Raw genomic sequence first — 14,549 nt, 5'->3', positions numbered from 1 at the left:
ATCAAAAACTCATTCATCACAGCTTTCTGTAAAAAAGCGTTTTAGAAAATGAACCAGCTTCTCGCCAGATGGAGCGATATTTGTAAGAGTTATGTACTGAATAATCAAACGGTACAAGTCACCAACAGTTGGAGGAGACACAACTTTGAAGAAATCTTCTTCTTTCTTCTGTTTTGTTTTTTTAAAGTTTTCCTCCTTCGAATCTTTAATTGCATGAAAATGTTGTTTTGCCTGTTCTTCTTCATTCAGCTGCAAGGCAAACGCCAAATCTGCGTCTTCATCTGCCTCAGAAAGTGAGTCTGGCGCATACAACTCTTCTTCATCTTCTCCTCTTCCTTCCTCTTCCTTCCTTGTGATTGCTCTCGTTGTCGAAGAGAAAGTGCCTTCATCGAAGTCATCCACGAGTGAACTGTCCAGCTGCGTGTCGCCTCTTTCAAGAGACGATTCAGAATGCCTCGGAATCTTGCCTGTCTCCACAACCTCCACTTTTATTTCTGGGCTGCTGTCTTTCTTCTCTCCGATCTTTCCTTCTTCCTCATCTTCTTCCTCTTCCTCAGGGTCAATTCTCATCTTCATCTTCACTGTCCCATTTGGCATCATCACTCGAACAAGGCCCAGCACTTCCTCCAGCCAGCTGTCCATCTCCATTGCCGAGTAGCTCATCTCCTTCAGCCCACACTCGCTGGCTGCCAGCCACTGAAGCAGAAACTTCAGAAGCGGATCGCCATTGAATGCCCCGCAGCCCCAATGGCCTGTTGCCACTTTCCCATTGCGAGGAACAAAGGAAAAGCCTGTGAATGCCTGGGGATATTTTAAATGGGAAATTAGTTTCAATTTTTATAAATAAATAAATAGACAAATAAATATAAAATATAGTGATTTTATTTTTAATTAATTAATTTTGCTTGATGAACCAGAACAGAAGAATAAGCTAATACTTTGTTAAGTTCTCTGTTTATTGAAGAGCGACACCACTGATTCCAGATGGATTCCTCAGAACTCCATTTTGAAGAGAAAGAGAAGAACAAAGCATCCAAAATGATATATCGAGACTGAATAAGCCCTTCTTCGTCACTTTAAACAGAAACAATATGATGTGTTGAAGAAGAATAATGTTATTCAAAATTATATGCATTTTAACACAGTTGAAGTTAAGCATAACCACAGTTGCAATAAATGAATATATATAAAAAAAAAACATTGAAGCATTTTTTAATAATAAAATAAAATAGAAATATCAAACAGCGTCGTATCAGCCTTGTAGTCTCCAGCGTACTTGAATGTTGTTGAGTATCCACTGTATTTGCACATCCGCTCTGCGCCTTCCACAAGAACAGCCTCGTTGTGGTTCAAGTCTTCGCAGAGCAGCCGAGAAAGCAGAAGCTCAGGAATGATGGTGAACAGGATCTCTTCTTGCACACAGCCCTGGAAAAGTGGAGGAAAAAGAAGAAGGAAAAAGAAGAGAAAATAGAAGAGAGTGGGGGAAAATGAAGAAATATCGATGAAGCAAAGAAGAAGGAGACAAAGAAAGAAAGGCGGGAAAATACGAAAAAATAGATTGAATATGAATTTCAAATCATGTATTGAAATAGCACACATGACCCAACACCCCACCACCTGGTGTGCGATTAGCAAAATCTACTTTGTAATATTCAGGTGGACTGAATACACAGCATGACAGATGAAAACAGAATTCATATTCAATTAAACAGAAATTAAAAGAAAAATAAATATTTTTAAAAAAGAGAGAAATAATGGAAAATAAGTTAATAAGTATATTTAAATATAATAAAATAAAATAAGAAAAGCACAAACGAGTCTTCTATCAGCCCATTCCAATCAATCGTCAGATTGCTCAATGGAACATGCGACTGTGTCCAGTTAGGGCTAGTCAGCAGCGCACGCCGGGTGATTCGAATGCGCCCTTTCAACGAATGAGGAGGAAGAGGCGTTTCTGGAGGCTGCTCCTTCATCGTCCTCACAAAATAGTGGAAGAAGCAGCGAAGCTTCGCTGCCTGGGCTTCGGAGCATGCTTTGTGAGAGGAAGAGGAGGAGGAAGAAGAAGAAGAAGAAGAAGAAGAAGAAGATGGAGAAGAAGACGCAGCCAAAGCAAGAGAGCGATGAAGCGGAGAGATGCCGAACGAGAGAGAAGCAAACGAAGAAGCTGTTCTTCTGTCAGAAGTGCGCAGTGTTCCTGTCCTTGTGAGTGCAGAGTGAGCAGCTGTGGGTGTTCTTGTAGGCGAAGAGAGCACTCTATTCAAAGAATGCGTCTCCTTCAAAGAGGATTCTGTGTGGCTGCCTGACAGAACACGGCTCGACAGCGGTGTGAGGATGCCTCCTGCCTCTTCAGAAGGAGAAGAGGAAGAAGAGGAAGAAGTGTCAGAATGGAATACGGACTCAATCCCAGGCAGTTCTTCTTCCTTTTGTGTGAGCTCAATCTGCATCTCTTCCCAGCGCTTCTGATACTCTGCATATTCTGGATCATTCATTGCTTCATCAGCACTGCTGCCATCGTCTTCTTCATCTTCAGTGTCATCGGCGAGTGTGTTATCGTCTTTGCTAATAATAAACTTCTTCTTTTTAAGCAGAAAATTCTTTACTTCTTCATCGGCATCTTTATTTCCTTCTCCTTCTCCTTCTTCTCCTTCCTCTTCATCAACATACTGAAGATGCCTTGCTCTGTCTGGCAGCCCTTCTTGTGCCTCATCGATGATTGCACAGAGCTGCTTCGCTTCTTCCGATAGCTCCACATCAAACGAGATAACCTTCGGATTTGGAGAATTGCACGTGTTTTGTTGGGAATTGATGCTTTTCTCTTGTTTTGCTGTGTTTGATGATGAAAAAGTGCTATTTTGAGGATCTTTGGTATCTTTAGCAGTTGAAGTGTTATTTGAAATGGTTGATGAAGTGGAAGAAGAGGAAGAGGAAGAGGAAGAGGAGGAAGAGGAAGAAGAGGAAGAGGAAGATGATGATAATGATGAATTATAAGATAAAGAATTTTCAGTATTTTTTTTAACTTTCGAATGCCGATGCAATTTACGAGCTAATTCGCTCTGAAGAATTTCTATCTCTTTCAAACATCTCTCTTTCAGCTCATCCACTTCTGCAGATTTGCCTCCAGAACATGAACTGTGCAGCTTTTGGCCTCCGCCTTCGAGTTTCTCTGCAAACGACAGCGCCTTTAACCGCTCTTTCGCCTCGGCCAGCTGCAGCTCGATGCTTTCGATGCTGTTTTTGTCTGACTCGCTGAGGATCTCTGCCTGCTCCAGCTGCGAATACACCTCCCGTGCTTTCTTCACACGGCCGCTCAGCAGCGCCGAGTAAGTGAAGGACGGCAGGCGCCCTTTGTCTCCGCTGCGGTAGGGGAATGAGGAGAAGAACAGGTGCGCCAGGAGGCATGGGCATATCCTCCGCTGGAAGGAAAGCGAGCAAGACGCAAACGACGGAGAAGACCGCCCGGGCACGGCAACAGCTGGCCTATGCGTTGGGTGCTGTTTCAGTACTGGCAAGCATGAATAAGTAACACTTGTATTGTCTAGTAAGCACGACTGAGAAGGAAGTTCATACTGAGTGCTGTCACTTTTTGTTGTTAAAGAAACAATTTCTTTCTTCTGAAACAACTGCCTTTGATACGGGATAAAACTTACGGCTTTTCCTGATAGAGAAAGAGGAAGTACTGCTGCATAATCTTTCATAGCTTGAAGAACCCGATCAACAATTGCATCAGCTTCAATCATTGAGCAGTAATCCGAAAGAAACGATCTCAGTCCATCTGTTATATTTGGTAAGTTATCAGGTATAAAGTTATATATTGACGGAGATACATCTTTAAAGGATCGAAAAGATGAGCATGCTTGCAGATATTCCAAAATTAAACTTTGATGTGATAAAATGAAGATGAGCTCCTAAAACAGCATAAAGATAAATAAAACGAAATACAATTAGCCATACATTAATTTCATGTATGGTTTCGCATGAACTTCGTAGGACTGCACACATTTGCTTCCAAAAGTTTCTGTTTATTTCTTCAGCCCGTGGCCCTTCCATGGGAAGTCTAACAAAAGAATCCGGTAATAATTCACTTGCACTTGGATTTTGTGATTTGTTAGAAGCATTTTTATTTTGAACCTGTTGTGAAGAATGCTGATTATCACGATGTGAATTTTCTTGCTTTGTTCGATTTGTTGAGGAGGCAGGATTTTGTGCTTCCATTTTCTTTTCGTTCAATCGTTTGTAATAATTCATAATTGAAGGCTGCCTTGTTACAGCAGACATTGTGTGCCAGCAAACAAAAACAAAACTTTTTGAAAGCCCATAGCAAATTTTTCAACAAGTAATTCTTCTTATCAGTCATTAATAATAATTTGTTTTATTAAAACAATGGCAAGAGAAGATAAGATCGATACAAATGATATTTCAGTTTTTCTTACTTTTATGTGACAATATATTAATAATGATCTTTTTGAGTTTTAAAATGAAGGTTTGAAGTGGGAAAAAGAGAGAGAAATAAGTTTCACTTTGGATTTAATTTCCTTTTCATTTTTTGTCTTCATTTTTTTTTCCAGAAATTTTTGAAGATATTTTATTAATTTTTTTTTAGAACTGAAAGAGAATACACTTAATGTTTAATCTGGATCAACTATATGTCACGAGAAGAAAAGATTGAAATACATTACTCACTTGATTTTTATTTGAAAACAAAACTTTTTGTTTTTGAGCAATTTGAATTTGAAAAATCCATTTTGTTTTTTCACTCGAAAATTCAATATTATTTATCAACTTTCAACTATTTCATTTAAAAATTGAATTGTATTCTATCATTCACCTAAAAATTCAATCAAATTCAATATTGAGCAGATAATTTATATTATTTATTTGATTGTTGGATGGTAGTCAGCTTTCAATATAGGTGATTATTTTTGAAATCATAACTTTTTTCGGAGTCTTGATTTTTCAAAAGTTGTTTGTAACGGGGAAGAGATTTTTTATTAAAATGCAAAAAATATAAGAACTATTTCTTTGACAAAATGTTTAATCGGAATTAAAAACGATGATATCTTTTATAATCCTTTTCTCTTTTCAGTGTTCTTTTATAGATATTCAAGGGAAATTTTTGAACAGAAATATCTGAATGAAAAAAATATGATTTCAAAAATAAAATTCCATATATTGTTTGATGAACGTTATTTAGATTGTGCCAAAACCAACTGAAAACCGAAAAAAAGCGAATGCAAACAAAGGAAAAATATCACAGTTTTATTTATTTTGATTTAAATGACATGTGAAGTGTGAAGACAATAAAATATACAAAACATACAAAAACCATTGATTTCATAGATTTATCACATTCATTCCACCGCTATACCCCAACATGAAAACATCTCCTTCTTTCCATTTGAAATAATTAATCTTATCATTCTAATATTTCTGTTGATACTCCACTTACTCTCAATCTCTCATTGTCCTTTCGATCCAATGGTCAATATTTGGCTTCATCTGAACTTTTGCTCTTGATTTTTCCTTTCTCATCTTTTCCTTCACTCGAGATTTCTTCTTCCTCCTCCTCTTCTTCCGCTTCATCTTCATCTGTCCCGAAGTCGATGGCATCAGAAACTGTGAGCACAGCTGCTCCCTTCGGGAACTTTTGGATGCATGCCCGCTTCACCCAAACAAGACTCGGCCGCTCCGATCCCTCCTGGCTCACCAACAAGTCAATCACCTCCTCTGCCTTATTTCCCAGCATTGTCTTGCTGATCGGCCTCTCTCCATTCACAATCTTCTGCCCTGCAGCCTCTGCCTCATACTCCCCAAATGGCACCTCCAGCGTCAGGCACTCCCACAACATCATCCCAATCGAGAAAGCCACTGTCTCCTTCGTAGCATCCATCTTCTTGTTCACCATCAGCTCTGGCGCCTTCCACCTCAAACACTCCTTCCTAATATTATCTTCGTCTTCAAAGGCTGATGAAGGCGGAGGTGAGTCGGTGAATCTCTCACTCATCGCTGAAATATTCGAGGATGAAGAAACAATGGACATAGAAGAGATGGATGATGAGTCTGAGTCTGATGAACAATCGGAGTGGAGGGCAATGCAGATAACCATATGTTCTGAGAACAACACAATGTGAGGGCTCAGATTGGAAAGTGACTGAAGTGGATTTTCCATCTCATCAAATGAGTGGAGTGCCCCATTCGCCACCCAGAACAACACCTGTGCAGCTGTTTGCTCTCTTTCCTTCAAACTCCCAATCTCCATCTCCTTCTTCTCATTCCTTCCATGAAGCAGCATGAAAAGAGAATCCCTCAAATCCACAATCAGCTTCTCATGAGGCGATGAGCACGCCATTGCATCAACCAGGTTTGACATGGATGAGGTGGTTGGGCACAGACACTCCGATCGAACAAAAGTTGAATCTGAATCAGTTGTTGAAGTGGATGAAATGGAAGGCGATGGTGTTATTTTCCTTGTTTCCTCTTCTTCCTTCTCGTCAACTTTTTCCAGTGCCCATTCGGGAATCTTATCTGAATCTCTTCCCAGAATGTATTCGGTTGATCCACTCTCACTCAACAAATGCTCCGATGACTCTGAATGCTCCATTGTCTTTTCATACACCCTCTTCTTTATTCTTTCTTCATTCTTCTTTTCTGCCTCCCTCTCTGCTCTCCTCCATTGCTCCTCGGGTGACATCTCCATTGTCACCATTTCAAATGCCTTCGGATCTTTTCTGATGTTATCGTTAACAATCTCTCTCAGATCTTCTGCTTCATTCTTGACCTTTCTCCACCGAACAGCCAAAACAATGGATACAATCAGAACAATAAAAAGAATTATTGCCATTACAATAACTATTATTGGCCAAAATGTTTTTCCTTCTTTTCCTCCTTCAACCGCTTTATCATTTCCAGTATTTGGTTCTGTTTTATTCTTCACAATCTGTGGAGAGGTTGCAGCCAATTGTTTCCCAAACAGAATCATCACTGACACCTCTGTTTCATGTGCAATCGTTGAAATATTTTCTGAAGGAATTCTTCCAACCACTTCTAATTCGGATGCAAAACAATCTTCCTCAAAAGGATATGTCTCAACCAACTCCACATCCCCTGTTTTGAACACAAGTCTGAATGACAAGTCACAAGGAATAAAAAGGTACCCCTTGAATTTGATAAAAATGTTGCTTCCATTCTCATTCACAGAAACATTTTCCAGAACTGGAATGAAGAATGGAGATGACCTCTCGGAAATAATTCCCTCAAAATTGCATCCTTCATTCAGAATCCAAAGTGATGAATTGTCTTTCACTCCATCACCACCTTTCAAACTGGAGATTGTCAGTGAGGCAGAATCAGAACAAATAATGTTTCTTCTCGCTGATGGATATTTCTCAATCGAAGGATTGTTGTTCTCAAATCTTCCATCTTTGATAATTATTGTGCCTCCACTCACACTCATCCCTCCCTTCGATGAGTTGCAAATCGTGGTGTCTCGCACAACTGCTTCACTCATCGACAAGTCAACAACTGACCCATTCCATTTGCACACTTCATCAGAAATCTCATTCCTTTCTGTTCCTGAAACAAGATTCCCTTCAAACACACACGATTCAATCAATATCTTCTCTGCCAATGCTATCGCCACCTGGCTCCCCTTTGGCGACTCTGATGTGCACTCATGAAACGAGCAGTTGCACATCTCAAAACAACTCATCGGATGAAATGAGCAAACAATGCACGACCCATCACTCGATCGGCTGATGTTTGTGAATGATGACAACACTAATGATAAAACAAGTGAAGAATGGCTGTTTTCAAGTGATATAAGGCTTCTCTCTTCCAACTCAATGTTTGTGGCTGCCAACTTCGAAATGCTCACTTTCTCACTTTTCCCACATTCAATCAACGAACTCTTGCATTCCACACCATCCACTCCCACACCCTCAAATGTTGCCTTTTCTGAGCGCAATATATTGAACACAGCCTTTGAGAATATCAAGTGGCCAACAATGCACTTTTCTGCCTCAAACAGCCCATCTTCTACAACAATCAGAGAAAAGTCAAAAAGGGTCTGTGAATTCTCCATTGATCCGCTCTCTGACAAGAATGAAACAGATTCCAGAATAAGAGATCCATTCAGCTGGCGTATCAAGCACAAGCAGACAACATTCCCCATTCCACAAAAAACAAATGATACCTTCTCAAATCGAACAGATTCCGAGGTTCTCACAGCTCCTTCATCTGCTAAATTTATTTCATTCACTTTTATCTCCCCATTCCTGCTCGCCTCCATCGACTTGATCGTCACCTTCTCAGCTGAGCATGAACCAGTCAATTCTGTTTCATTCCAGATCAATAACTGCGAATAATCCGATGGGATGATGTGGCTCACCCCAACATTCAGCGATGAGCATGTGCTCTTCATCTCTCCACACTGCTTGCTGTAGCTGCTGTTCTCCACAATCGATGAAACAAATATGAATTCGCTCCTGAATACAAACACCCTCCTCAGAAGATCTTCTTCATCTCCATAATTGTCTGATGTGCATCCCCATATCGCCAGCTCCCTCACAAATGGCTCCCCGAAGTTTATCAGGAACTGTGACTCACTTATCTGCGAGTCAAGGTCTGTGCACTTCACAAACACATCTCTCCCCTTCGATGCAACATTCTGAAGGAATGTGATGTTCGACAGCACAAATGGCAATGCCTTCAGTGAGACACTCTGTGATTTCAAAAACAGTCCTCCTCCTCTCCCGATGTTCGAACAGAAACACTCTGTCACATTTGTGCGATTCATTTCCAATCTTCCCTTTTCATTGAGAAGGAAAAACACTCCTCCTCCTTCATTCGAGCTTGTCGATCCACAATTGTCAATTGTTGAATTCTCCATTTTCAATCTCACTTCATTTGGTTCATCACAACAAAGCAATGAAGGGTTGTTTGACGCGCTGTTCTTCACATTCACAAATGTGCATTGCTCAAATTGAATATTCCATATTTCTCCTTCATTATCGTTCCCAATTGCAGAAAGCACACTTTCACTCATCGCAATTGCACTTTTCCCACTCAATGAAATATCTTCAAATGTCACATTGTTCATGGTTGTCACACAATCAGCTGATATGCTCATTATCTCATGCATCGTTGAGAATCCAGCTATTTCTGTATTTTCAATCTCAACAATTCCTTTTACTGCACAGATCAATACAAATGACAATTCACCTTCAGCATCACCACTTTGATGAATTGAACAGCTCACAATGCTCGTTTCGATTGCATCCGAATCTGTCTGGATAAGGATGTTTGCTCCATTATCAAAGGCACCGGGAATCAGAATCCCCACTTCTTTGAATTGAACAATCCCTTTGCATTCAACAACAACGTCTCCATCCCCTTCAAGTGCTTGAACAAATCGGATTTTGTCTGACTCCCCATTTGTTCCTTCCAATTTCATCCCATTCATCCCAATCACACTCCTCACATCACAAACCCCATGAATCATCATATGCTCGACTGTCGAACTGCCGATCCGATTCATCCCATAATCAACAGATTGGCACGGAAGATTTGGAAAGCCACACACAACAACATTGTTTCCTTCCTCAGCAATATGCACGCTCGATTCAATCTCTCTCCAGAAATAGATCAGTGGGATTGCACACTCCTTGTTTCCTCCATCATATCCCATCAGAGAGTCCTCTGTCAGCATCTCTAATCTATCTTTCACAAATGGAAGTGTTTCGTTCTTGACACTCTTGGCAAGCGATGCAGATGAAATGAACAGATCCTTCCCATATTTCGCATTGTTTGGCTTCCCAGATGAAAAAACAGGCGAGGAAATCACAAACCCTGCCTTTCCTTCTTCTTCTTGTTTCAGGATCTTCAGCATTATTCCTCCTCCATATCCAATACTTCCCTCTTCATATGGTGCTCTGCAACAATAAAACGAACACAAACTTATCAACAGATTCGTTTTTGAAGATGCCTCACAAAAGAGTGCACCTCCTCCAATCTCAGTTCCCTCCTCTCCAGCAACAGCACACCCTTCAAATGTGCAGTCATCTATTTCCGCTTTGAAATCTCTTCCATCATCATCATCATCCTCCTCGTTTGCAATGCTGATGCATCCTCCACTTCCCTTCATACGAGTGATAGATGAAAATGTGCATCCTGACATCTCTTCGATAATCCCCTCGTGGCACTCAACAACACACCCATCGCCAAATGTGATTTCGGAAAAATCACAATGAGTCATATTCATCGAAGGCACACTTTCTGCATTCCCTTCAACAACAAATATCGATGAATCTCCAATTTTCATATCCTTTGTTGAAAACTCACTCACCTCCACAACCCCTTCAACAGCCTTCACAAACACTGTTGTAATAGTCTCAGTGCCTCCTTCCATCCCACATCCATTCAGTGTGAGCTTCCCTGAATGGCACTCAAACACACTTTCATGAAAGGTCAGCGATTTCTTCAAAGAAAATACAATGCCAGTCACAGACACAGAAACTGTGTTTTTTATCAATCCACTTTGAGCTCCCTCTTTCTGATCACAAACATCACACTTCATCTCATCCTCTTTGGATGCAATGCTCCATTCATTTGAAGTCAACCCCAATTCCTCCTCAAAGACAAATGGCTCAAGAAGAGCAACATCCTTTTTCTTCCCTTCAAAATGGATTGACACTGCCTTCGAAATGGATGAACACGGAAACTCTTCAAATCCACATTTCGAGAAATCATGGCTCAATGATCCTCCTCCCACAAACACTGGTGCTGAAAAGTTGTTCCACAAATACACCACCAGCGGAATGGCAAATGTCTCATTCGATGTTGATCTCTCAAACCCATTCAATTTTGTCAAGTCACTCATATCAACTCCAAATCCAATCGATATCCTGTCAATCACACTTGAAAGATCATTTGCATTGATGAAGACTTCTTTCCCTTCTTTAGCATCACAAGCGGAAAATGAAACATCCTTCAAAGTGAATGAGCTTGTCCCATCAGCCAAATGAAGATAAATCCCTCCTCCATATCCACACTCTCCATCTGCTGTTTGCGTTGCCTTGCAGCTCACAAGTTGAAACAAACCCCTTTCCTCATTTGAAGTTATTTCATTCACTTTGTTGGCATTCGTCATGTTTCCCACAGTGAATCTCGATCCTTCTCCCATCTCAACCCACATCCCTCCTCCATTTCCTCCTTTGCTCTCGCACCCTGACATCATCCCTCCAACAATTTCAAGAGAACAATCTCTCCCAAGCATGCATTCAACTGCCCCCCCATTTCCTCCATCCCCTTTGAATCCTCTCATCGTATTGTTTGTGAGCTTCAGCAACTTGACTGAATATGTGGAAATCATTCGAATTGATCCTGATGATGATGACTCTGCTTGTGATGCTGTTTTCACTGAAAGTGTTGAATCTTGAATTGAAAAAGATGCCCCATTCGCAATTCCAAACAAAACACTCTGCGTATCAGAGAATATATCTTCAATGATCATGGAAGTGAATGTGCCAGCAGCATTGTTTCCTTCAAGACTGATCAATGGATGATTCCCAATCACCAAGGATGATACAACAAAAGACGAAACAGACATCTCGCCTGCTGTTACAGATAAAAACACAAAAGACAAGGCTGATCGAGAATTTTGAAATGTCAGTGAGCAGCTCTCAAGCGAAAATGATTGTGAAGAAGAAGAGAAGAATATTTCGTGATTTGCGAGTCCAGAAGGAACAGAGAAAATGAGTAAACTCAAATTTGTATTTGCACTGACTGTTATCAAACTTTCTTTCACCCCATTCTGCTCATTCCCCACTTTCCATCCACTGTTTCCATCTTTCCCTCTGATTGTGTGCTTGAGGGAGTCAAATGTCAGCTCATCTTCCATTGCAATCATCCCATCAACAACAATCTTCTTTTCCTCTTCTTGCATTTCCAGTGAATGTTTCAGAGTCAGACAGGGAAACTCAGCAAATCCACAACGAGAATGATCAAATGCATCAGCATTGCTCACAACAATCTCACTTGGCAAAGGAATCAGATAAACACAAAGTGGAATTGGAATCGTTTCATCCCCATTGTGGAATCCTCGGATTTTGTTGATTGTGGAAATTGATGCTGTAAATGAGGTAATCTTTCTGCTTTTTGCTGTTGCTTCCAAATTGGGAGAATCAATGAAAATATCATTTCCCCATTTGGCACTGTTTCCTTCAAATCCTGATGAAATCTGAAACTCTGCATTTGTGTCTTTCACTTTCAGCCCAATCCCTCCTCCTCTCCCTTGAGTGGTCGAGGCATAACAGTTTCTCACAACACCTCCATTCATCGTCAATGAACCAATATTCCCCACTTCAACCATCATTCCCCCTCCAAACTCACAGTCTTCATTCCCACACCCATCAATCGCGCATCCATCAAAAGTTATCGAATGTGACCCTTCACTCACACTCATCAGAGATGATCCTGCTGTTGTCCTCACAATGTTGCTGAACACACAGTTATCCAGAGACAATGTCACAGATGATTCTTGAGAAAGCGATATCACACTCGTGGTGCTGAATGTTTGTTCCCATCTCACATCTTGCATCTTCAACTCTCCCCCGTCCAGTTTCACAAGTGAGTTCTGAATGCTCCTCTCTTCTGAATGAGCAGAGTCCATCGATACGTTCATTCTCTTCACATCCATCAATCCACTTCCCTCAACCTCAAACAGTTTGCATTGCCTGTTGTTTTCATATGAGGTGTTGTGGATCACAGACAGATCATTTACACTCAATTTCCCTGTTCCAACACAAAACAGACTCAGTCCATTCCTCTCAAACTTTGTTTCAATGGATGAGCCAGCTGGTGAAGCCCCATTCACAGTGATCGTTTTTTCCCCAACATTAATTCCTTTGCCTTCCATAACTGTTCCAGAAAGCACCTTGATTTCCTCCACAAACCCCACAATCATTTGGGAAAGGCAATGACTGATTGTCGAGCACGCATAGGATTCATTCAATCCACAGCTGAATGTGTCTTTTGCATTTGTCTGATTCTCTCTTGAAGCAACAAATCTGCTTCTTCCTCCTTCATTTGGAAGCCAATTGCTTTTATCTCCACCTGCATAATATCTATTCCCATCAGTTCTTGTGGAATAACAGAAAGCAACTTGGGAGTCTGTGCTATTGTCCTCCAAATTAATATCATTTCCATACGATGCTGTATTATTGTGGAAAAAGCAAAACCACAAAAGATTTCCACTATATCCATTTGTCAGAATACTGACAGCTCCTCCACGTAAATCTGAATGACATCCTTGAAAAAGGCAATTATGAGCAACAATTTTGTCAACTGCATACCAATGAATAAACCCTCCTCCATCAGAATCCATTGGCTTATTCCCGCTGCAATTTTGGAAATAACAATTGAATACACAATCTTTTGTTTTGTTTGTTTTTGAACTCAAAATTATCAATCCACCACCATCATTTCCAGACCAATTGTCTTTGAACAAACAATTATCAACTAATACTTGAATTGTCATTCCTGTAATACCCATTCCAGCACCTCCATTATTTGATGATGCCACACAATAGCACTCAATAAATGTTGAATGCTTCACGGTGCATTCTCCAATGTTCAAAGCAAATATCCCTCCTCCTCTTTCGGATGTTGCATTGCATTTCACAAATGAAGAATTCTCAACTGTCAGGGTTGCACTTGAATTGTCATGAACATAAAGTGCTCCGCCACATGAAGCGTTGCACTCAATCCATTCAGCGTTCGTAAATGTCTGTGTCTTGGTGGTTTCAACCCTATTTGCATTCCTCACTTCCCGATCCACTCTTTCATTCCGAACAAATGTGCAATTATTGCAAAAAAATGAGCCAGATCCTTCTGTTCCACTCACAATCCCTCCCTCAAGCACATTCATCGATCGCTCAACATCACAATCTTCCATTGAACTCATCTTCATCATCCTCTCTTTTCCAGTTTGTATTTCCTCTGTCTCACTAAATTTCTTTGTGATATTCACAAATTTGCAGTTTTGGACGAATTCAAAACTTCCTGAACCATCTCTTAGAAAACCGCCTCCACCCCCACAAAACACAACATCCTCAAACTCGCTATTTCTCACAAACAACGAAGACAAATCACCTCCTTCCATCTTCACCACACTCCCCATCATTCCACATTCCTGACCATTTCCAACACCCAAACTCGTGTTTATCAGCCAGAATGTCCCTCCATTCCTCACATAATTCCCATTCATCTCATTGTTTCTTACAAACACACTTCCCTCAACCTGCAGCAATGATCCTGCTTTTATTTCGAACATCACACAATTTCCTGACTTTTCAAGCAATATTCCCTTCAATTCAACTGATGAGTTGTGCATTTCGCAGAACATCCGAACAACACTTTTCTTCACAAAAATACCACTCTTCTCCATTCTATTAACATAGAAAGAATCATATTCATTGTTCAATCTATCATTTCTGTATTTACCACAAATGGCTGATAGCAAACACACAAGATAAACGAAGGGAATCATTGCTTCA

The 14,549-nt window shown here is 40.5% G+C and overlaps 2 protein-coding genes across 2 annotated transcripts; both read right to left on the bottom strand.

Moving 5' to 3' along the window:
* Nucleotides 1-9: 9 nt before the first annotated feature.
* On the bottom strand, nt 10-3,737 carry MONOS_4505 (putative polyA glycohydrolase; the record flags this gene model as incomplete). The annotated part of the gene is made up of 5 exons (XM_067874583.1): nt 10-801; nt 939-1,074; nt 1,244-1,425; nt 1,598-1,661; nt 1,816-3,737. 5 exons carry the CDS (start codon nt 3,735-3,737, stop codon nt 10-12), a joined length of 3,096 nt encoding a protein of 1,031 aa, XP_067719169.1.
* Nucleotides 3,738-5,235: 1,498 nt separating this feature from the next.
* Nucleotides 5,236-14,440, bottom strand: MONOS_4506 (uncharacterized protein; the record flags this gene model as incomplete). Its single annotated transcript, XM_067874584.1, has 1 exon — nt 5,236-14,440. The coding sequence occupies one exon, from the start codon at nt 14,438-14,440 to the stop codon at nt 5,480-5,482; it is 8,961 nt and encodes a 2,986-aa protein (XP_067719168.1). The 3' UTR covers nt 5,236-5,479.
* Nucleotides 14,441-14,549: the final 109 nt, after the last annotated feature.

Source organism: Monocercomonoides exilis, assembly GCF_001643675.1.
Source record: "Monocercomonoides exilis strain PA203 chromosome Unknown scaffold65-413564, whole genome shotgun sequence".
In the NCBI taxonomy this organism is placed as follows: domain Eukaryota; phylum Preaxostyla; order Oxymonadida; family Polymastigidae; genus Monocercomonoides; species Monocercomonoides exilis.
The sequence above is the reverse complement of the archived record's forward strand: the minus strand, read 5'-3'. Positions and strand labels throughout refer to the sequence as shown.